The sequence below is a fragment of the Rhinolophus sinicus genome, linkage group LG06 (genome assembly GCF_036562045.2).
Source record: "Rhinolophus sinicus isolate RSC01 linkage group LG06, ASM3656204v1, whole genome shotgun sequence".
Lineage (NCBI taxonomy): Eukaryota > Metazoa > Chordata > Mammalia > Chiroptera > Rhinolophidae > Rhinolophus > Rhinolophus sinicus.
Window position 1 is genome coordinate 116,728,717 of NC_133756.1, and position 25,292 is coordinate 116,754,008.

At 41.4% G+C, this 25,292-nt stretch overlaps 1 protein-coding gene across 1 annotated transcript in view; it reads left to right on the forward strand.

Moving 5' to 3' along the window:
- Positions 1-1,213: 1,213 nt before the first annotated feature.
- The window catches only part of PAK1 (p21 (RAC1) activated kinase 1), a 68,029-nt gene continuing 43,950 nt past the window's right edge, over positions 1,214-25,292 (forward strand). Inside the window, 2 exon segments of the mRNA XM_074335722.1 lie at positions 1,214-1,448; positions 16,262-16,472. Of these exon segments, the coding sequence (XP_074191823.1) occupies positions 16,283-16,472 (190 nt within the window). The 5' untranslated portion in view covers positions 1,214-1,448; positions 16,262-16,282.

Here is a 25,292-nt window from a genome sequence, read left to right on the forward strand (position 1 = left end):
GATGTAGAGTTGAGTAACACAGCAAAGAGAAATAAAGCAGAGGCTTAGGAGTCAGACCTGAGTTGGGACAACTTGGCCACTTACCAGCTGTGTGGTCTTGGGAATGTCAGTGCCGGATACCACCCTTTATATCCTGGCATTTCAGCAAATTCTGCTGCTTCTTTCAAGCTGTCTCTAGAATATGCTTGTTTCTTTTCATCTCATCTTCCAAAATATTAGTCAAAATCATTACTATCTTCCCTTGCCTGGAGTTCTGAAAGAATCTACTCAATTGTTTTCTTGTTTCCATCATTCTCCCCCCATTCTCCATTCAGTATTCAGTGATCTTGTAAAAATGTAAATTCGATCTTGTCATTATGCTTAAAACCTTCCAGCGCCTTACCATTGCTAAAGTTTAGAACAAAATTCAAAGTCCTAATTAGGATCTGGGAGAGACCCTGCACAATCTGACTTGCTATTATCTCTCAAGAGCAGGACCTAGAGGGCGAGTTGGCGAGGTCATATTACCTCCTAGGGAGCATTTGGAAATGTGTGAATGTGTTTTTTAATTGTTTTCATTTTTGCGGGCACTATTGGCCTTTAGGGGTCTGGACCAGGGTTGGTAAATATTCTGAATGTGTTGTTTAGCTCAGACCCGTGACAATGCCTGACTTACATTAATAGGTGTTTAAGAAGTACTAATTGTATGAAACCACATTCTCCTGGACCTCGGTTTTCACATGTGGGTATGCGGCAGTGTCTACTTCCTAGGGTTGAGGTGAGACAGACATAACATAACGCCCCTGGAACACAACAGCACGGAAATGGTAGCTGCTGCAGAGCTCTCTCTGCTTAGTACAGGTGTAGTCCTCACCCATCTTTCCCCCCAGGGCATTGGAATTAGAACCCGACACATTTATGGGGAGGGGGGTGCATCTCTTTTTCCGAAGCCTAATCTGATAGATCGGAGGTTTGACCTTAGTTGTCCTGTCCAGACTTAGATGCAGAACCTAAGGCACAGAAGAACTCGCGTTCTCTTCCTTGACTCGGGGGCTCACCAGGCCTTGTCACAAGCCTTGGAAAGCCTGGTCCCTGTGAGAAATTGCCTCCAGCTGGAGACTAGGTTGGAGAGAATAGCTGAGAAGGTGGGAAAGTAGTAGTCTCCCCGCCCTCAGTTCTTCTTCTCGGAAAGGAGAAGCGCCGCTTCCTCCCGCCTCCTTCCCTCCCTTCCTCCTCCGCCCCTTCTGCTTCGCCAACCCCGAAGCAGCGCCTTCACTGCGCCCTGCGAGGGCGGGAGCGTGCTGCACCCGGGAGCCGGGGCTGCTGAGCTGCTTGCGGGGCGCCCTGCTCCAGCCGAGTGAAGAGGCGCGGGTGGAGCCAGGGCTTTGCGTGGTCAGGCGAGGCGGGAGACGTGCGGCTCTGCGACAGAAACAGTGGCCAGAGATGCTGGGGCCAGCTCTCCCCACCAGGTATTCCGGCCCCGCTTGGGTGGGTGCGCCCAGCTGGGCGGTGCTAGGGAGGGGGGTGGTCTCCGCCGGCTTCCGGGCAGCGGTGACGCAGGGTCCGGTAGATTTAGGGTCTCTTCCTTTAAAAGACCCCACATGAGAGAAGGGCCGAGGGTGGAACCCTCTGATGAGCCCACCCAGGGCTAGGCCGGCACTGGAATAAGAGCTCAGGCTAGGACAGGGTGTGAAGGGGAAGCTGGTTTTGGGGGAACTGCTCTGCTTCAGAAGCCGTGCTCCTTTGCAAACACCTTTCTGCTCGGTGGCTAGGGTGAGGCTTTTCTCTCCCTTGGCTTAGGTGCTGGCCTGCTGGGAGCACGGGGGCTTTTCTCTTGGATGCTGGGGAGGGGCAGTATATTCTACATGACCTGTTGAGAGGTGCAGCACACTGGGAGAGAGGAGGCTTGGGGCTGGTCCTGCTCAGGCAGGCTTGCTGGCCTCAGTTTCCTGATCTGGGCTTGACATTCTGTTTGTGACTCTGGCTTCCCCAGGCAGTCAGACTGCCTTTTGGAAAGGTGAGCCGGCTTGAAGCTCTTTGAATGGGCTGCGGAGATGTCTCCCTCCACACTGTCCGAGGCCCGTGAACTGAGGGAACAGAGGGTGGTACCTGTCTTCCAGCGAGCCTGTCGCATGGCCTCTTGCTGGTCTGCCCAGGACCCAGGGACTTCATGGGCAAGGCAGAGACGGAGAGTTCTGATTGTTCTAGTGTTGAGTGTAGGTTTGTTAGGTGGAGGGAGGTGGGATTGGGAAGAAGCAGATCAAGGTATGTTTTTCTCCGAACTGGCCAATGTTTTGAGACTTGGGTGCGAAGCTGCTTGAACCTAGGTTGTCTTCTCTGGAGCCCCCTCCGTCCTCTGCCAAGTTAATGACAGACCTCGGGGTTGTGTAATATCTTAATCACTGTAATCTTTCCTTCTTGATGATCTGGGACCAAGAAATACACGTCAGGCTTGATCCTAACCTACCTTGATTATTTTGGACCTCCTTCCTCCCCCCAGTCTTTTTATGACTCCACCTCCTCATCTTCCTTGCTTCACTTTTCTTTCTGTTTTCTACTCCTGATTATTTTTCCTGTCCTGCCCGCTACCCACCTTTTCTCCCACCCCCACTTTCTCCCTTGTTCCTCCTCCTCGCACGCTTCCTCTTTCTTATCCCTCCCCAGAGCTGGTTTTTCCTTCCCGCTCATGTGTCCTTCTCTTGGTGAGGCTTTCTTCTCTTCCTCTTAGAAATTTGGGTTAAGCTTCCTCACTATGAGTGGATTAGCGGTTTGCAGGGGCCTTTGCTCTGGTATTTGGGAGGCCCATACACGCTGTTTCCTACCTAATTTACCTGCTTTCAGCTTTCACCTACAAATTCTATCTTCCCCAAGTGTCAATCTCTCTCCTTACTGCCTCCGTCCTAACTCTGGGCCTACCAATAAGCAATCTTTCTCCCCGGGTTTGCTCCCTACCTCCTTCCCTGAGGGGAGTGGGCAGCAGCAGGCAGTAGGGAGTCAGCAAGATGGGAAGTGGGGAGCTTGAAGACTAGAGTGGGGGGACAGCGAGTGTCTAATCGGGCTGGGCAGAAGCTCACATTCTCGTGAGATGAGTGACTGGGAATGAACAAGGCTCTGGCAGCTCTGAGACGTTGCTGACCTGGAGGAAAAGAGGCAGAGCTGTGAGCCTAGGGAAGAAGAGGGACAGTAGGGGTGAGGCGGGGGGAGAGGAGAAGGAGGGAGAAGAACAGTGGTCTTTGGAAGAAGAGGGCAGCCTGGACAGGACAGGGCTTATCTGGGGATAGAGGTGGGTGTGGTGGGAAAGAGGATCAGCTAGGTTCATTCTCTTTCCCTCGGAAGCCTGGCTTTTTGGACTGGTTTGTTTCCACTCAGCAAACTTTTCTTGAGCAATGTCCTCCAAATAGGAGAGGGAGAGGGGAAGCAGAGATAAGAAGCAGGGTTGCTGTTTTCCTGGCACTCACTGTCTAGACTAGAGTGTGCAATGTGTATGTATACAAAAAGCTTTGAATATGGGCTCCATCAATCATCAAACGTTCTCCGAACCGTCTATTCTAATGTTAGTTATGGTGCCAGGTGCTAAGGATACAAAAGTGGAAATTGGACTCAGGTGCTGTCTTCTAATACAGGTCCAGGAATATGGGTATCTGTAAGCTCTTGTGGTAAGTATATGTGACATAAGAGAAGCACAGGGGCTGGGATAACACCGAGGGAACTTTTGATTCATCAAGACAGTGGCTGAGCTGGGTCCTAAACTCAAGTCTTCTTTAAAGGTGATACCTGTTCTCTTACACCATGTTATCTCCTGGCCTATATGTACATGTGGTGTACAAAGAGCTTTCTTATATTCTCTTTTCTGCCTACCTGTGGGGTTAGACTCTAGGTACTGCTGCGAATAAAAAAGAACACTTCTGTAGGGTAGGTCAGGTCACCGTGCCATGGCCAAACAAACACTCATTACCTTGGAAGGGAAACAGACTCGGTCCCTGTTAACTTCTCCTGGCTCCAGGCCACTTGGGTGACTTGGTGCTGAGCTCCCTCTATGAGTCATTTGCTCTCTAACTCTGCTTCTGCCATCCCCTCTCCCCCCATTTTTTTTTTTTTTTAAATTCAATTTCTGGCGGGTGGTAGAGTCCAGAGACCAGATGGAGCTAGGTGAGGCATTTTACTTCCATTGGCCTGTGTAAAATAGGGATTTACCAGTTCATAGGGTTGGTGAAAATCAAATGGAATAATGAATCTTTGAAACTGCTTTGTATACTGTAAAGTGCTGTACAGATGTTACTGTAGTTATTTCTGAATGCATTTTCAGCCATGAAAAACGCTCAGATGGTGCAGCCCGAAAGACATACCCAGGGTTGCTCACTGACTAGTTTAAAACTGAGCTTCAGTCCTTAATAATAAAGGGAAAGGAGACTTGTAATTGAGTCCCATGCTGAAAACAGCTTCAGAGGTATAGTGATTTGTTTAGGGTCAAATAAATAGTACGTGGCAAGTATAAAAGGCATTGCTTTTAGTGATGCCTTGTGATACACACAACACACACACACAAAGTGTGATCAAAACATACGGCGAATATTTAAATAAAAAGATTTATTACCATAAAAATACACATTGCCATTAATCCCCCTCAAAATACTCCCCCTCACTTCAAACACACTTATGGGATCGTTCTTACCACTTTCTGAAGCAGTTCTGGAAGTCTTCTTTTTTGAGTGTCTTTAGTTGAGCTGTTGTGGCTTCCTCGATGTCCTGAATCAATTCAAAATGTTTACCTTTCATGGTCATTTTGACTTTGGGGAAGAGTCAGAAGTGGCAAGGTGCCAGATCCGGTGAAGAAGGTGGATGAGGACACACCAGAATGTTTTTATTTGACAGAAATTGCTATATACCAGAAGCAATGTGTGACATGGAGCGTTGTGATGGAGGATGATTTACGGCACACTTTAAACACACCTTCTCTCAACTGTTGCTCACACCCAACTGACTGCACCAAACAAATGGAAACTTGTCACACACTGTTTCAAGTGCTGTTTCCCGTGTTGAAGATCCCTGCCTTTCCGTTGGATGGCACTTGGCAGCAGCATTCACCATATTTTTTGATCACACCTCGTGTGTGTGTGTGTGTGTGTGTGTGTGTGTGTGTGTGTGTGTGTAAAGGAAGGGGAAGAATTTAAAAGCAGACTGAACTCAATTCAAATTCTGGTTCCACCACGTACTAGCTACCTGGTTTTTAATCTTGCTAAGTAAGCTTCATATATAAAACGGAAGCTATTTATACCTACCTTGAAGAGTTTACTATAAAACTTAAAAATAGTTCTATAATAAAGAAAAAAATATATAGTAGGCATTTAATAGCTATACTTAGCTTGCAAAAATAAACTCTAAGTCACCTTCTTAAGAACGTCTTCCCTGACTCCTAGGCTGTTAGGGCCCGTCTTTTGGATCCATACAGCGCTCACGTGCTTCCTCTCACCGCTCATTGTGGCTCTTACCACATTGTACTATCAGCGTGCTTTACGCAGGTGCCTCTGCCATTAGTATGTGAATATTTTGAGAGCAGGCACAGGGTCTAGTAAATTCTGGCATCTACTCTTGTAAGCCCTATTTAGTTGCTAGGTGTACATTAGAAACACAACAGACTTAGTTGCTCCTTTGCGAAGCTTACTGTTCATTGAGAGAGATGTATAATAGGTAAGCGAATATAATTAAAATTCATGACAGATGCTGTGAAAAGCAAGAGTTCCATTTGTTCATGTTAGGTTTTAGTTACTGATGAGAAATGCAGGTGGAGTTGTCTAACAGATGGTTATTAGTCTGAAAGAGAGCTTTTGAGGTAAAGATAGAAACCTGGGCATCAGCAATGTATAGATGATATGTAAAGCCATGGGAATGGATGAGATCATTTGGGGGAGTGTGTAGTGTCTGAGGAATGGAGCTTCTTAGCCTTGGACATATGGAGACTATCTAGTGAAAGAAGAGTCTGCAAAGGAAATAGGAGTAGACAGAAAGATAGAAGGAGAGCCAGGTGAATGTGCTTCCCCAGAAGCCAAGAAAGTGAATCATTTTAAAGAAAAGGGAGATCAATTATGTTGAATGCTGCTGAGAGATTGAATAAGGAGCAGACAGAATCGTGACCATTTGATTTGGCAACATGGAGATGACTGGCAATCTTGACAAGACTACTTTTGATGAAATACAGGGTGTTAGTTGGCAAACAGAAGGGGAGGAAGTAGAGATAGTATAAGAAGACAGTAGCTTTGCTATAAAGGGGAACAAAGAAATAAATGGTGTTTGGAGGAGGCTATGGGTGTGAAGGGAGGTGTGTGTGTGTGTGTGTGTGTGTGTGTCTTTGAATAGGAGACACTACAGCATGTTTATTTTCATCCAGCGTTCTCATGTCGGGCTAATAATTTAGAGATAAGCTTGATTTTTCCTTTTTTCTCACACTGTACATTCAGTTTCTAAATAAGCCATTTGGTTTCAAAATATATCTACCTTTGCAATACTTATTTCTACCTGTTGCTGTCCATTCAAGCCCCCATCAGTTCTCACTTGGATTATTGTAATAACTTCTCGATGGTTGCACCACTTTTCCTTGCTCCCCTGAGAGTCGGTCATCCACTGCCCTTAGTTAATTAACATCTTCAGTCTCAGTTCACTGGCTGGTGCCCCGGCATTGACAGGCTCCCACTGTCACATGGCTGATACCACTGTGAACTTCCGGCACATGGTAGTTGACTGATTATATAGTAATTTCTAATTCCCCTTACTTTTTATCCTTTTCTTTTTTTGTAATAAAATATACATAACATAAAATTTATCGTCTTAAGCATTTTTAAGTATACAGTTCAGTGGTATTAAATACATGCTCATTGTTTTGCAACTATCACCACCATCCATCTCCATAACTCTTCATCTTGTGAAACTGGAACTCTATAGCTATTAAACAGTAACTCCCCATTCTCCCCTCCCCCACCCCTGTCAATCACCATTATATTTTCTGTCTGTGTGATTTTGACAACTCTGGGTAGTAGAGCAGGTAGTAGATTCCTCATATAAGTGGAATCATACAGTAGTTGTCTTTTTTGTGATTGGCTATTGCACTTAGCGTAATGTCCTCAAGGATTATCCATGTCGTATCGTATTGCGGATTTTCCTTTCTGTTCTGAATACTATTGCATTGTATGTATATAGCATATTTTGCTGATTCATTCATTGGTCGCTGGACACTTGAGTTGCTTCTATGTTTTAGCTGTTGTGAATAATGATGCTCTGGACATGGGTGTACAAACATCCCTGCAAGACCTTGCTGTCATCTTTTGGGTATATACCCAGAAGTGGAATTGCTGGATCGTATGGTAATACTATTTTTAATTTTTTGAGAACCTGCTATACTGTTTTCCACAGTGGCTGTATCATTTTACATTCCCACTAGCAGTGCACAAGGCTTCAGTTTCTCCATATCCTCACTAACACTTATTTTTTCTGGGTTTTTTTGATAGGAGTCTTCCTAATGGTACCTCATTGTAGTTTTGACTTGCGTTTCCCTAATGATTAATCATGTTGAGCATCTTTTCATTTGCTTATTGGCTGTTCATGTCTCTTCCTTGGAGAAATGCCTATTCAAGTCCTTTGCCATTTTTAAAAGCAGGTTGTTTTTGTTTTTTGTTGAGTGTTAGAGGGTTGATGGTTTTTGATATTTGAGTGGTTTTGATGGATGTGGTTAGGGAAAAAGAGAAGTGAAGGCAGGGGGACTAATGGATAGTGGACTGGAGCTCAAAATGAAATTCCGGAATTACAGTGGAAGTTCCTGAGCCAGTGAGCTGCATGGATAGGAGGTTGTGTTTGGGTACATGTGCTTCATTCCAGGTATTGGAGTTGATGCACAGCTTGATGATAATGTGCGGGCTGTGATCGTGCGAGTATTGGCGAACTTGGACTGGAGGTCAGCCCGTGCAGTGGCCAGAGCTGGACGGTCATCGGTATGGCTGTTGGAGTCACCTAGAATGGCATCTGGTGGGGTACAGAAGAAGACTGATCTAGGTTCTAGAGCCTTTAAGTGGGGAGACCAGGAAGTGGGTATTAGGCAGCAAGGAAGTGTGATAGCAGCCTGTGGAGGCCACTCAAAGGAATGGAAGTTATACAAGAGGAAGAGAAAGAAATGTTTTGTTTTTGTTTTTTGTTTTTTTGAAATGGCACTGAAAATTAAAGAGAACACTGATAGGTAGGGTGTGAGAGAGAACAGCCTCCAGGTGAGAGGACTGCTAGAGAGGTCTGTTCTTCAGGTGACAGCTGGGTTTCTTTAAAGGAGAGGAGGCAAGGGGAGTAAGCCCACGGCAAATGGGACATTCCAGAGGAAATAATGAAAGGGCTCCAGAGTCGGAAAGGAGTGAGGAATTTGATCAGATTAGTGGGCATACAGAAAAGGTTGGGGATGAAAGTTTGGGTGATCAAAGATGACTGAAGTAAATGGACACTGGAAGCTTGATTGGCTTAGTTCGGGTTATCTTTTAGAGGCAAGAGGACAGTTCATTTTCATGCTGCGGTTTTTATGCTTCCAAGAGAAACGTTCCTTTGAGGCAGCATGTGTCAGTGCGGGAAACCACAGGATGTGTTCAGGCAGAGATTGCCTCGAAGGTCATCCACTTAGGAGACAGCAGAATAGATCGCAGTGTTTCTTGGGAACACTGGCCATCCATTGGGAAGGCTAGAGATTTGAAGTTGACTGATTTGAAGGGAATAGCTCAACTGGGGCTGCAGGTGAGGAATTTCCCAAGTTAGTAGGGAGAGGATTGTAAGACCTTTGGTACTGGTTTCTGCAAGTTACTCTAGTGCCTGTTGGTTAGGTGTGAGGAAGATGTGTAGGTGTGATTGATGGGGGAAGGGGAGGGTGAAAGGAGAGGGCCAGCTTAAGTGAATTTAAGTCTCTAACTCCAAATCTCTCTGCCTTTTCCATTTCACTTTGCTGACTCTCATACCTCTGCAATTGCAGGAAGCCTCCCAGGTACAGCCCTTTGTTCATTCTGTCTCAAATTATAATTAGTGTAGAAAGAATGTTTCTAAGAGAATCGGAATAATCAAAGGCCAGTCATGTCCTTTTCATTATTTCCTTGAATGATCTTAGATAAATTGCATATCCCTATGGGTTCAGATTCCCAGCTATAAAATAAGGCTTTGGTACTGACTGATTTTTCAAGATCCTTCCAGGTCCTGTGTTTTGTTGCTTTTTTCCCTCTAAACCAGGTTGCCTTAGTCAGTGAACTTTTAGTAATTACCAGGTCTGTGCTGGGTGGGACAAAGGGACTTAGAGGATAATTAGACACAGTTTTGTCACTTGAGTTGTTCATGGTCCCTTGCGTTGTTGATATGAAATATGGAATTTGCTGCATAGAAGAATGTATAAAATGCTATTAAAATGGGGGGGAGTAGAAGTAAGGGGGCTTCTGTGAATGTTTCATAGAAGTGAGTCAAGCTGGGTCTTGAAGAATGAGTAGGACTTTGCTTGGCAGACAAGTTGGGACATTTTAGACAGAGAGAACAGCGTGGGCAAAGGCAGGGGCATGGAAGCATATTTAGCTGGAACGACAAGTTTAGGGAATAGTAGAGATGAAACTGGAAAGATGAGTGGGGGAGGGAAACATATTTATTGGACCTTTATTTATTCTCTGCCAGGCAGTATGGTAGATGCTTTTATATATGCTTTTTAATTATGATAACTATAAAGTATTAATGGATAGTCTTATTTGTATTTACATAAGAGAAGACTGAGGGTTAGAAATTAAAGTTGCTCTCCTACCAGGCTAGAAACAGCCTCCAGTTTTCCTCCCTGCTACCTCAGCCGTTGCTTTCTTGTTGCTAACCCAGAGCAAGTGGCTGGAGGCCGCATAGCGGGGATGTCTTTGACATGTCAGAAGGACATCCCTCAGCAAATTCAAGACTGCAGCATTCTAGGCCTCTGCCAAAGAAAACCTCCTGGCACAATTTAATTAAAGATCAGATTCTCATAACTAGGTGTCAAGGGCACGCAGTACTCCCCAGTCCTGGGTGGAGTATAGGTCATGCCTGTCTCAGCTGCTCTGAGTTGTCGGAACTGAGAAATGTGATTCATATATGGAGTAGGTTTTCTTTCTTCTTTTTCCTTTCCCTCCTTCATGTTAAATAATGATCTGAGGAGTTATTAGAGGTTGTCAGGTCCGTTCCTTTGCCTCTAGAGTCAACAGTGAGGTGTGGTGTCGTGGACAGAGAGGTCTTACAGCCTTCATTTCAGGTCCCTGCCGCTGCTGCCCACTAGTTCTATGACCCGGGACTGGCTAATATTTCTATTTTGTTTCTTCTCACTTGCTCACTGTTTTATCCTCAGCACCTACCAGGGCCTAGCAAACAGTAGGTGATGAATAAATATTTGCCTGAAGGAATGAGAAAACTGATAGCGATCAAACAGATTTCCAAGTTTTCGGTAAACTCCAAGGTGTGATCTCATGTCAGTGGTTATTAAAATATCAGTCCCAAATGATGGCTGAAATCCTACTTGTAAAGATAGGGTCTCTGGGGAAGCTACGTTTTAGAACGTTAGCAACTCTCTTAGGCAGTTCGGGAACTCTCCTAAACTCCAAGTCCCATTGCGTGAATTCTCACCATCACTGAGTATGAACAGCCCAGCCGACAGATAGCAGCTGGTCCCCTCCTCCAGGCAACACCTCTTTTTTCATTGTCATCTCTCCACAGCCTTTTTTTAAATCAACAGTGTCATCTTTTATTTTTAACATGAGACAGTCATTGTGCAGATCTAGAACTGCTTAGAAGGGACCAGTTTTCTGACCGAAAGAGCTGTATGTGTGTGGAGAATGCAAGGCCCACCGTGATCCCTCAGCCTCCTTTTTCATCTTCGTGTTGCATTCTGCCCAGCTGTCCTCTCAGACATACACCGTTCCTGGGGTCTGGGATGCATCTGCTGTCGTTGTGCTTCATCAAAATCATTCATTTATTTATTGTCTGTTTGCTTTTGTGCAGGTAGGATACCAATGCCCGAGCTTGTCCCAGACCAACTAAATCGGAACTCAAGCATTGGTTATTCCACCCTCCACCCCCATTTTTTATTAGGAAAATTTTCAGAAGTACAGCAAAGTTGAAATAATTTTATAGTGAATACCTGGGTAACCACCCCCTAGATTCTTCTACCATTAACATTTTCGAATACTTGCTTTATCACATCCACTATATATTATATATTGACATATATATTGTGTCACACCCCTATGTTCATCCATTACTCTATTTGATTTTTATAAAATGTATTTCAAAGTAAATTGCAGATATTAGTGTACTTCCCCCTACGGACTTCAGCTGGTGTTTTAAAAAGCTCATAGAGGATTCGAACAGTCTAGAGTCAAAGACTACTAGTCTGCCCTATTTATTCTTTAAGCCCCTACTCTTAGTACCACCTCTTCTCTAAAGCCTCACTGATCACCTTCATTCAGCACAGTCTTTCCTTTGTGTGTCTTCCGACATGTTATTGTTTGTACTGTTGTACAGCAGTACTTCCAAGTGGCCTGGTGGTGTGGTTTTCTAGGTCCTGTCTGTCTTGCTTACTGTCCTGTGAGAACCTCTAGAGCCGAGATCATATCTTGTTCTTGTATTTATCTCCAAGTCCCTGGTTTCTAGCATAGCACCTTACATATAAATACTCAGTAAAAATGTATTGATTTGAATTGTACTAGAATGAAGAACCTGCAACTACAGCAAAAAGTGTGTATAACTTTCACGTGACTGATTTGAGGATCAAGAATTTATATGTCTTCTTTGGTGCTTAGTTCCTGGCAGAAATTTAGTAAATATCAATCAAGTCCAGCCCAGCCATGTTTATGTGTTACAATATTTGCCATTGTCTCGATTTGACTCACGTTTTGACTCACCTAAACGTAAATCAGAAGGAGCAGAATTCCGGTCAGAAAAGATACAAAGGAGCTAGAATTACCTCCAGTGTAGTTGGAAAATCCTTTGGCAGATAGTCTGAAGACATGGGTTCTAATCCCCACCTTTAAATTGCTGTGTGACCTTAGATAATTTCCTTCTCGTTTTTTGGCCCTGTGTGCCTACCTGTTGTATGAGGTGGCTAATATGAGGGGGTCAGATTAGATAGGTGACTTTTATGTAAGGTTGCTTCTGGCTTTGATGGTATGTGTATCTTAAATCTTTGATTACCTTGACTCTGTTACATAGAAGTGGCTGTGGAATCCAGATGTGACTAAGTAGAAAGAAGTAGTTTGTGAGCACACTCTTTCTCTGAATCCCTGTCCAGTTTTTATTCAGTATGTAAAGTACCTTACACATAGTAGCTACTTGGAAAGCATTTTCTTTCCCTTTTTTCTACTCTAGCACTGTACCTTTATGCTTTTTACAGCATGCTATGCTTTTTACAGCCAAAGAGGCACAGTCGCTTCCCCTCCCTGGTTTGCTCTTAACCAGTATCTGTCTAGGGACGGCACAGTGGGAAACAACAAATTGCAGGTCATAGGTGAAGGGACTTCTGTAAGGACTGTAGCCGGTAAGTAACAGAGGACTTCAACTCCGGTCTCCTGATTTTAACTCCAGTCGCCTTTTTACTATATCGCCCTACCAGTGGCCCTTGTGAAACCTCACAGCGATCCTGCATTTATCTCAGAGCCATTCAGTTGGTTCATAATGAAAACTTCAGTATAATTTGTTGCTCATAAATTGTTAGGCTCCTGAGCTCTGAGGCAGTGGTAAAACCTGGGCAGTTTGTCTTTCTGTCTGGTATATCAGTTTGTTGTCTAGGATGGAGAAAGGGTTGCCGTCTGAACTGTCACCCTAGATGCTGGCCTCAGGCCCACTGACTGCAGCGTCCCAGAAGGCACTGGTTTGTCATCCTCCCAAATCTTCAGCCTACAGACACTGTGTCTGGTTTCCTATTTCAAGAGTTGAGTATGTTTCTTCTTTCCCCTCTCAGGATTGAGGTTTTTGACTTGTTGCCCTGTAAACAAAGTTTAACATTGGGTAGGTTTTAAAATGTGCCAAGTGTTGTGCTGAGTACAGATGGACGAAATGACCAGTGAGGGGATCTGTGACGTGTAAAGAGAGTGAAACGTGTGGAGAAACCACAGGAAAGGACTGGTTTGAGGGCAACGGGGAAACTAGAAAAGTCCAAGTCAGTTGGGAGACAAGGACTAAGAAGGCATGAAAGTGTGTTCTGTGAGTGCAGTTGAGGGTCCTGCAATGTTTAGCATTGAGTAAATAGATTTGGGGGGCCTCGAAAGATGATTGAAGTATCTAAAGTTCTGTCTGGGGAAGAGGCAGTAATCTTTCCTGAATAGCGCTAAGAGATAGGATTTAGGACTAACAGGTGGAAATAGTTTTTGTTTGTTTATTCATTCATTTGTTCATTTCTTTCACTTCTTTATTTGTTCAACAAGTCTTTATTGATTACCTACTCTTTGCTGGAGTTGGGGCTGAAAAATAAATAAGACTGAAGTTAGTTCTTGAGGAGTCCAGAGTCTAAGTCTGGTGGGTGAGGGGGTGTAAGGGGAGGCAAACGCGTAAATAAGTAATTGCAGTGCAGTGTGAGATAGACAGAACTTAATTGAAGTGAGAACTCTCTAAATGAGGTGACCAAAGATAGAATAGGCTAACTTAAAAAAAAATTTTTTTATTAGTTTCAGGTGTACAAAACAATGTAATAGACATTTACCACCCTCACAAAGTGATAAGAATAGGCTAACTTTTGAGACTGTAGGTTTCCTGTCACTGGAGGTTTTCAAGCATAGGCTGGATGACCTAGGCTGGAATATGATACAGAGGATTCAAGCATTGTAACTCAACAGCAGATTTTAGGTTTTAAGTAACTTGGAATCCCTTTGAAACTGGAGCTCTACCACCATATTATTCAAGCATAGGGAACGAACTGAGAAATGAAGAAAAGCTGGAAAGGTTGATGAAGTTTTTCTTGGCACAGCCCAGGGCTGTGGTCCTGAAAGGGAGTTACGGTATTCAATGAAGTTGTTGGCTGACTCACCGAAGAGGCAAGGAAGGGCCTGCTCTGGCTATCAGGTGGCTGCAGGGAGTGTAATGTTGGAAGTGGCAATCCTGAGTGAGAAGGTACATGTGAGAGCGAAGCCAGAAGTTCTCTTTTGGGGAGCTGAGGGACTTGAGTTGGGGCTGGGAGGGAAAGCAAAAGGAAATCTGCAAAGTGAAACTGGAAGAAATGGATAAAATCCAGAGAGTTCATATAAATTAACAAGATGGTCGTTGCTTTCTTGATTTGATTGGTTCAGAAAGAGAAGTCAGGAGCAGTTGGTTTGCCAGAGGAAGGGCAGGATGATTATACAAAGAGGTGAAGTTTGAATTTGACCTTGAAAGATGATTAAGATTTTTATCATTCAGAGGTAGAAAAATCATTGGCAAGAAGCATTGGGGCATCAGGAGGAGGTTAAGAGACAAATTCAGGAGAACAGAGATTTCTGAGGCATAGTAGGAATGTAAGCATTGTCCAGGTGTAGTGGCTTAGTTTCTGAGGTGGGTCATTGCCAGATTGTAAAGAGCCTTACAATTTCATGTCCTACACTCCTTCAAGGCAAGGTATAGACCCCTGTGCAAACTTTTGATTAATTAAAATATTTATTGAATCTACTGTGAGTCAGATACTATACTAGACACTTTAGGATTCCAAAGGTGACAAAATCGAGCCCACCCTTTGGGGAACATTTCTGGCTCTTGGTGAAGTCAATTGTAACAGTAAAAATAAACGTAATAATCTGGAAAGTATACCCATTGCCTGGTGAGTCTGGAGGGAACACCTAGGTGAGAGCATTTGCAGAGGGATGTGGAGAAAGGACTTAAAGGAAAAATAGATGCAGGGCATCTTTTAGTTTTGCATTTATTAGAAAATATTTAAAAGACTCCTATAGATTGTGTTCATAGCATTTAAGTAATTGATATCTGAAGCAGTGGTATTGACATCTGGCTGGCATCAGGATCACTAATTTTTTAAATTACAGAATTTTGGCCTTTACCCAGTCATACTAAGTCAAAATTTATGGAGGTCCAACCGGGCATCTAAATTTCCAAAAAAGCTCTTCATGATTATTATGGTGGTTTTGATTTTTTTGAATTAGAAACTTGAGTCTCCAAAGCAGTATTGTGTGCAATTCCAATGAGCTTATGTTCTAAATGGTCATGGTGAAAGATACAATTTCCACTGTCACATGGACAAATAATGAGAAACTATTAATTCTGGAAACATTCATGTCTACCCATTGGAATTTAAGGTAATAACATCTATGTTCATTAGAACTATTGGTACATCTGATAGGGATTTTTCACTTTTATTTTAGATTTCATTCCTTCTGTTTTCTAGATGAATTAGAGATTGCTACTACATTCAACATCATGTAGGATGGGATGGTTACTGCATTGACCATGTATTTTTAGAACAAGAAAGATGGATGCAGGGCATCTTTTAATTTTGCCTTTATTAGAAAATATTAAAGAGACTCCTATAGGTTTTTGTTCATAGCATTTAAGTAATTGATATCTAACGTATTTTGGAGGAAGGAGATAGTGGAGAGGTGATACAGCCAACTTTTCCTGTAAAGAACTAGATAGTAAATATTTTAGGTTTGTGGGCAGACAGTCTCTGTTGCAACTGCTCATCTCTGCTGTTGGAAGGTGAAAGCAGCCATAGACAATATGTAAATTAATGGGTGTGGCTGTGTTTCCATAAAACTATCTACAAACCCTGCAACTTTCCTGATCCTTGATATAGTGATACAGCCCATTCCAGAGAGGGAATGTGATTTCCCTAAGGCCACAAAATTAGAGGTTGGCAGAGGATTCACTACATGGAATGCTGTTAGCAGTTTTCTTTACACTTTCATGTGAATGAATAAATGGCACCCAAGTGGTTAAGGAATTTCTCTAAAGCTAGTAAGGGGCACTGGGATTCATACTGAGTTTGGCGGAGCCGAATTTCTGTCTTTTAAACTACATCGTCATGGTTTTCTGTGCTCTCTAATGCCATAGATAGGGGAATGCGGAGGAAAACCAGAACCTTGTGAATTTTCAGCAGCATTTGGCACAGAGTAGGTGTTATATCTTTGAGTATTGTTGACTGGATATGCTAGCAGTAGTCATGCTATGTAAGCCCTGGAAGGGCTTGAGCCGGGCCCTGGAGGAAGAGTTGTATAGTTTGGATTCTTTTAAACTTTTCAACACATAGTTTCCTCTTCCTGAAAAATAATAAAAGAATTATGTTCTTTTCTTCTGATTCCAGTAGCTGCTGGTGGTGTTGACAATGTCAAATAACGGCCTCGACATTCAAGATAAACCCCCAGCCCCTCCAATGAGAAACACCAGCACTATGATTGGAGCTGGCAGCAAAGACGCTGGAACCCTAAACCACGGTTCCAAACCTCTGCCCCCAAATCCAGAGGAGAAGAAAAAGAAGGACCGATTTTACCGATCCATCTTACCTGGAGATAAAAGTACAGTATTTCATTTCTTTCTCATCACTTATATACCTTTTTTTTTTTTGTAACCTGGATAAGAGATCTATCCTTCCCTTCACTTACTTTTTCGTTAAGACCTTTATTTCCCGATTAAATGTTTCCCTTGTCTTTCTTTCTTAATGTGGTTGAAGTCAAATGGAAAATAGACCGTTTTAAAGTTCTGTTAACTATTTATCTGAGCAAATTCTACGAAAATAATTATGCTCTTGCCAGATTTTAGACAATCTGAAGCCACAGTTACTTAAAAAAGTTAGTTACTTTATAAGTTCTTAAACTGTTGATGAAATCACAAAATATAAGAACTATTGAAATATCTTCATTTGGAAATGTTTTTCCCCAAATTATTTTTATGTGGAATGTCTTCTTTCCAGATTCTTGATTGCCTCTTCTTTATTCCTATGTCCTGAGTTCATAGCCAAATCTGGGAATTAAATATCAGTAAGAAGGGCAAGTAATAGCTGAGGAAACGAAACTGAGAAGAGGAAGCAGGACTCAGCATGAGTTCACTGAAAATCAGTCATACTAGGAGGCTCATTTCCTTTTTACTGATAAAACTTCTAGAAGAATAATCGGGATTTTAACAGCGTATCTGATAAAGTCACTGAGATCCGATGGACGAGATAGTGAAATAGAGGTTTGGATGTCCTCATGGTTAGATGACTTGTTTCACACCCTCTCCTCCAAATATTTATTTAAATGTCTATTGATATGAAGTAAACTTCTCAGCCATGCTTGTGGGCCTTGTTCTTGTGGCATGCTGAAGAAATTGGCTTTCTGTCTATATATAGTTATCGTGAGCTTCTGATTTAGGTGGACCTGGGTCACATCCTGGATTCATCACTTACGAGCTCTCTGACTTTAGGTATGTCAGTTAACTTCTTTGACTTTTAGTTTTCTATCTGTAGGAAAGATTGGGATTTTCCTATCTGTAAAATTGGGATAATATCACAGGGTTGTTGTGTGAAGATTACACGCCAAGTTCCTAATACAGTACCTTCTGCACAGAAGGTACTCAAATGTTAGTTCCCTTTCTCTTTACTCATTTAGTGAAGTTGGAAGGCATAGCTAGTAGACTGCATGACAGAATCAGAATTGGGATTCTGAAACAGTAGGCCAAATACCACAATTGCGAACTGCAGAAAATAGCTCACATTGCAGAAAAATATAACTGCATAAGTACACATCGGGGGCAATGGTAGATGATAGCGTCATTAACCAGATAGGGAACACAGGAAGAAGGACAAGTCAAGAGGGTTGGTGGTTGGAGAATGGGGAAAATGATGATTTTTTAAACACAGTGCATTTGAGGTGAAAAGAATTTTAGACACTTTGCATTTGAGATGTCTTGACATAGAAATGTCTGATAGGTAATGCTCTTACAAACAGGAAATGATTGGTGAGCAACTGAAATAAGAATGATTGAGGGCTTACGTTGAGTACTGTGGGCTCGTATCTTTGTGTGTTTAACCTTTCCCCTACTGCACCTTCATTGTGAGCTCTTTTTGTGTCTAGATAGAAAAGACATGGATGAGTTGCTGAACTTGAATTTTCTGGCTAATTCATTTATAAAGTAGCTGCCAACTTACTAGGTACAGGGGCTGTGTTACCCTACCCTAGCACCTTCTACCTCATAAATAGCCATTTTGTTTATCCCTCAATTTAGGTGTTTGCTTAATTTTAATATTGTGCTTTAATCAATCATGATTCTTTTTTTTTCTTTTTTTTATTTTATTTATTTAAGTGTGTTTTTCCAGGACTCATCTGCTCCAAGTCAAGTAACTGCCTCAATTTAGTTGTGGACAACCTTGTTGTTAAGAGCAATGCGCTCTAACCAACTGAGCTAACTGGCTGCCCCCAATCATGATTCTTATAAGATCTCTATAAATAAGTAGGTCTGTAGCCCAAGTTTCTAAATGTGTAGTAAAGAGGACTTAAAATTAAAGATTAAAAGGTTGGCTTTGTTCCTGCTGACAAACTAGGAAGATAATAAGATTCGTGCCTGAGAGGAAACATCAAAATTAAAAACTTTTATGCTTCAAAGGGCACCATCAAGAAAGAAAAATGATAACCCACAGAATGGGAGAAAAATTTCCCAAATTATATATCTGATAAGGGACTTGTATCAAAAATATATAAAGAGCTATTACAATTGAACAATAAAAAGGCAACTTAAAAAATGGGCAAAGCATCGACTAGATATCTCTCCAAAGAAGATACACAAAGGCCATGCATGAAAAGATGCTCAAAATCATTAGCCACCAGGCAAAGGCAAGTCAGAACCACAATGAGATACCACTTCACACTCAGGATGGCTATAATAAAAAGAGATATTAACAAGTGTTAGCAAGGATGTGGAGATATTGGAACTCTCATACACTGCTTATTGATAAGATGGTGTAGCCAGCTGTGGAAAAGTCTGGCAGTTCCTCAAAAGGTTAAACATAGAGTTACCATATGACTCAGAAATGAAAGCATGTCCACACAAAAACTTGTGCATGAATGTTTATAGTAGCATTTTTCGTAATAGCCCCAAAGTAGAAACAACCCAAACATTCCTGAACTGACGAATGGATAAGTAAAATGGGGTATATACATACAAAGAAATATTAATTGTTATCAAAGAGAAATGCTACAACATGCGTGAACCTTGAAAACTTGTTAGTGACAGAAGGCAGTCACAAAGGACCACATGTTGTAGGATTATTTTTGTATGAAATGTCCAGAATGGGCAAATCCATAGATAAAAGGTAGATGAGTGGTTGCCCAGGGCTGTGGGGGAGGCAGAGAGGATTTGGGGATTTTGGCTAAGGGTTTTCTTTTTGGAGTGATGAAAATGTTCTAAAATTGATTGTGGGATGGTTGCCCAGCTCTTGAAGGTACTAAAAGCCACTGAATTGTGCACTATATGGGTGAATTGTATGGTATGTGAATTATATCTCAATAAAACTTTCTTTTTTTTTTTTTCTTTTTTGTTAAAGAAGATTTCCTACCTTAAAAAGCAGATGGAAGCATAACCTTCAGATATCATTAGGAACTGAAGGGATGATCTTATGTTCTGAATGGGGAGGTGGGGTGTGGATATCTGGGTTGTAATTTTGATTCTGCTGCCATGAATTGGCTGCCTGATTTGGGTCGATTACTTCTCTCTGTAGACTTCAGTGCCTTTATCTGAAAAATTAGAGTCAAACCAGTAAACATATACAATCTCTTATACCTTTGAAATCCTATAATTACCTAAAGGAGATAGTATAGAGATGAAGTTTGATCAAGTTGTATATGTAGGTCATTGTAAAGAATCCAGGCCATTGTAAAGTACTGGAATCTGTGATAAAGCTGTAGACCCAGAGGTTCTTCTGGAAATACTTGCTGAGTAACTTTAGGCCAAATCTGGTTTGAAACCAAATCTCTTAGCTCAAGATCAAAGCTGTATGTCTATGCACTCAAAGCAGGGAGGTAGAAAGCATAGTTACAAGAAGTTCTTGTGAAACTTCTTTCATCCCTAGTAACCTCTCTTTCATCCCCTTGGTACATAGGTTTCCCCTCTGAGCACATGGGTTTCACCCTTTGCTTTAAGACCCTAGATGGCCGTAATTGATGCGTACACTGAAACGAAACAAGTGAGGTTTTTTCCTTTGGTTTGGAACCTTTGTTCAGCCTGACTGTGCATATTGGTACCACCATGGAAGCATTTGTTGACCTGCTCCTTTGTGCTTACCTTAGTCCTGGCGGGATACACAGCAGGGTTGGAAGTCTTTGAAGTGGTATGCCCTTCGTCAAGTATTTGAGAATTTATACCAGCTGCATAGAGAGATGGTCTAAAACTGGACTTAGAGAACCTAGGTTGAGTCCTACCTCTGACATTTACTGACTCTGTGATTTTTTCCTCCTTTTACCTATTTGCTTTAATCCTAGTATCCTCATCTGTAAAATGAGAATACGCATAATTTCCATCTACCCCATATCCTTAGTAGGCTTTTGTCATTTGATGTAGTGGGGGTAAAAGCATTTTCAAAAGTGTAAAACACTATACAAATATGAAGTGGTTTTTACTGTTTGTTTCTTTAATGGAAACCTCATTTCTTTTTTTAAAATATTTTATTTTATTCATTTATTTTTTAACTAAAGTTCATTGGGGTGACAATTGTTAGTAAAGTTACATAGATTTCAGGTGTACAATTCTGTATTACATCATCTATAAATCCCATTGTGTGTTCACCACCCATAGTCAGTTCTTCTTCCATCACCATATATTTTATCCCCTTTACCCTCATTTACCACTCCCCTCCCCCCTTACCCTCTGGTAACCACTAAACTATTGTCTATGTCTATGAGTTTTTGTTTCTCATTTGTTTGTCTTGTTCTTTTGTTGTTTTTGGTTTATATACCACATATGAGTGAAATCACATGGTTCTCTGCTTTTTCTGTCTGACTTATTTCGCTTAGCATTATAATCTCAAGATCCATCCATGTTGTCACAAATGGTCCTATTTCATCTTTTCTTATCACCAAATAGTATTCCATTGTGTATATATACCACAACTTCTTTATCCATTCATCTATCGAAGGACATTTTGTTTGTTTCCATGTCTTGGCCACCATAAATAAAGCTGCAATGAACATTGGAGCACACGTGTCTTTATGTATAAATCTTTTCAGATTTTTGGGGTAGATACCCAGGAGAGGGATTGCTGGGTCATATGGTAATTCTATTCGTAATTTTTTGAGGAATCTCCACACTGCCTTCCATAGCGGCTGCACCAGTCTGCATTCCCACCAACAGTGTATGAGGGTTCCTTTTTCTCCACAGCCTCTCCAACACTTGTTACTATTTGTCTTGTTGATGATAGCCATTCTGACTAGGGTGAGGTGATATTTCATTGTGGTTTTTATTTGCATTACTCTGATGATTAGTGATGTTGAGCATTTTTTCATATGTCTATTTGCCATTTGTATGTCCTCTTTGGAGAAATGTCTCTTCAGGTCCTCTGCCCATTTTTCAATTGGGTTGTTTGTTTTTTTTGTTGTTGAGTTGCATGAGTTCCTTGTATATTTTGGATATTAGCCTGTTATCGGAGGCACTGTTTGCAAAAATCTTCTCCCATTCAATTGATTGCCTCTTTATTTTGTCGATGGTTTCTTTTGCAGTGCAGAAGCTTTTAAGTTTGATATAGTCCCATTCATTTATTTTAGCTTTTACTTCCCTTGCCTTTGGAGCCAAATTCATAAAATGCTCTTTGAACCCAATGTCCGTAAGTTTAGTACCTATGTTTTCTTCTATGCAGTTTATTGTGTTCAGGTCTTATGCTTAAGTCTTTGATGCATTTTGAATTAATTTTGGTACATGGTGACAGATAGCAGTCCAGTCTCATTCTTTTACATGTGGCTTTTCAATTCTGCCAGCACCATCTACGGAAGAGGCTGTCGTTTCTCCATTGTATGTTTTTTGCTTCTTTGTCAAAAATTATGTGTCCATATTTATGTGGTTTTATTTCTGGGTTCTCAATTCTATTCCATTGGTCTACGTGTCTGTTTTTCTTCCAATACCATGCTGTTTTGATTATTGTTGCCCTGTAGTACAAGCTAAAGTCAGGGAGTGTGATACCTCCAGCATTGTTCTTTTTTCTTAGGATTGCTTTGGTTATTCGGGGTCTTTTGTGGTTCCAAACAAATCTGATGAATTTTTGTTCTATTTCTTTAAAAAATGCCATTGGGATTTTGATGGGGATTGCATTAAATCTGTATATTTCTTTGGGATGTCTTTCCATTTCTTTGTGTCTTCAATTTCTTTTAAAAATGTCTCATAGTTTTCAGCATATAGGTCTTTCACATCCTTGGTTAAGTTTATTCCTAGGTATTTTATTATTTTTGCTGCAATTGCAAAAGGAATTATTATTTTTTTATTTCTTTTTCTGAGATTTCATTGTTAGTATACAGGAATGCAGTGGATCTTTGTATGTTGATTTTGTAGCCGGCAATTTTACTGTATTCATTGACTGTTTCTAATAGCTTTTTGGTGGAGTCTTTAGGGTTTTCTCTATATAGCATCATGTCATCTGCAAAGAGTGACAATTTAACTTCTTCATTCCCAATTTGGGTGCCTTTTGTTTCTTTCTCTTGCCTGATTGCTCTGGCGAGGACTTCCAACACTGTGTTGAAAAGCAGAGGTGCTAGGGGACGGCGCTGTCTTGTTCCTGAACATAGAGCTTCAGTTTTTCACCGTTAATTATGAGATTAGCTGAGGGTTTGTCATCTATGGCCTTTATTATGTTAAGATATTTTCCTTCTATACCTATCTTATTAAGTGTTTTAATCATAACTGGATGTTGTGGAAACCTCATTTCTTGTTTTATCTGATGCCTGCAACAACTCATTTTCAGTTGGGGAGGCTGAGGCTCAGAGAAAGTAAATTGCTCAAGGTCTCACAGCTGGAAAGTGGCAGGGATGAGTGTGGAACTAATCTCTTACATCCTAGCATACTGTCTCTTTCAGTTATACTCCACCCAGTTTGCATATCTGGCTCACTTAGGGTGCTTTTAAAAAAAATACAGATGCCTGGGTTTCCTCAGACTTTTGGAGCCAGAGTTTGCAGAGCAGTAGTTAGTGTTGGGTCTCTCTCTAAGGAGATTTGGGAGATGAGAAGGAAGAGTTTCCTGTGGGCTGTGGTAGTGGCTGAGATTTGAGTTGGCAGTGGGTAGAATGTCTGTGTCATTACCTAATGCTGACCTCCAGCAGGGCTTCAGTGTGTGCTGGGGGAATGCACACATGATTGGAAGAAGCTGTCATCCAGGGCTTGTAATAGGTGGCGCTGAGTTGCAGAATTCCATGGGCGAAGGCCTGGTGCCTGTGGTTAGGATCTGGAGCCTTTGGTTTATTCTAAGGAGTCCTGCAGCATTTCGTTTGGAATCTTTTTCTGGCTGCATTTTCACAAGCAAAATGGAATTCTCTGAGCTTGGGAAGTATCTAGCAAAGTTAATTTTAAAACTGGACTATGTCAGTGTTTATCTCTCCAACTTTGGAGTGTTTTACTGCCTTGAGCTCAGATTAGCTCAGCTGAACCAATGAGAGGTGCTTCTTAAAAATAAATCTTTAAAAAATAAATAAGGCCCATGAGTTGTGCCGAGACTTGGAGGGCTGTTCAGCAACATGGAATTTTGCAGTGTCAGCCTCACGTTATCAGAAAGCCAAATGGACGAGGACAAAGATAGAGTTAAAGTTAGGATGGGTGAGGTTCTAAGCTCCTTTTTCCACCTTATTTCCTCAAGCCTGTGATCTCTAGTTACATGAGATCAGGATGATTCTTTCTTCTTTCTCCTTAGCCCGTTATCTGTCTTCATGAGTGGGCTGGGAAATCTTAACTCTGACCTCTTTCTTCCTTCCTTCCTTCCTTCCTTCCTTCCTTCCTTCCTTCCTTCCTTCCTTCCTTCCTTTCTTCTTCCTTCCTTCCTTTCTTTTTTTAAAGCAACTTAAAACAACAAACATTTATAATCTCGCAGTTTTTGAGGGTCAGGAATCCAGGAACAGATTAGTTGGGCAGTTCTGACCCAGGTAGCTCATGAGGTGGCAACAGAGATGTCTCTGACTCTTTTTTATATTAATGATTGCTTATGTTTGTAAAGCTCTCTAGCTTACAAAGCACATACGTTTTCCTTACCTTAGTTGATCCTCAAAGTAATAACACTAAGACAAATAGTAATAACAAAATAATAACACAATAGTAATAACCATAAAAATAGTAACAACAATAACCCAGCTACTATTATAATTTGGACCCTGACTACATTTTCAGTTAGGAGATAAGCCCTCAATACAAGCTAGGAAATGACTAATGCATGGTAATATGGCAGACTACCAGTGTCTTTAGAACTTACAAAAGGAGGGAAGGTGAGGAAATCCATTCTGGAAGAATTGGGACTTGAATCAGTCTTTAAAAGAGGGCTGGGGATGTTTAACAGTGGAGGAAGATCGTTTCAAGCACGGAGAAGGAAAAGTGAGTAAACACTTGGAGGTGGGAATATGGAGGTGTATGCAAGGGTGCAGAGAGAGGAATGGCTTATGGGAGCAGAGCCGCCTTCAGCATTACCGTGAATGTTTATGTGTTAAATGCTTTTATTTCCCTGGCCTCTTTTCTTTCCACTACTCATCCTTTGAGCCATTCTCGTTCTGTGTCTCCATTACCAAAGCTCCTTTTGTGTTAGACATTCTATGCCTGTGATGGTATATTACATAGTATATTAATAACGTAGTAGAAATAATATGTAAAAATATAAGATCTATAAATATAAAACAAAAACCTAAATAAAATGTAAAAATAGCATACCTGTTCTTTTCAATCTTTTAAGTGACTAGATCAGAAGAAATTTGGGAACAGAAAGCAACTACAAAGCCCTGTAACATGTCCCATGCAGTCTAGCTATAAGTAAGACAGATGAATTTATGTCATAAATGAAGGCTTAATTTGGGCCCTGGTAAACCCTTCGCCTTCCCTGTCTCAAAGCAGCTCCTTCTGGAAGAGAAATGATCAAGTTCATAAATAGCTGAAACCCTAGCAATTGGCATGTAGGCAAATGGTTCTCGTAAAGATACTGAGGAAAGAACTTTGGGAATCAGACCTGGGATCAAATCCCAGCTCTTACTAGCTGTGTGAGCTTGCGTAAATTATTTAACTATGTTTTCAGTTTCTTCATCTCGAAAATGACAATAATCTATCTCATAGGATGGTACTAATTAAGGAAAATAATGTGTGTTATGGTATCTTATACATACATTCTTATTTGATGTTATTTCTTCTCATTTTAC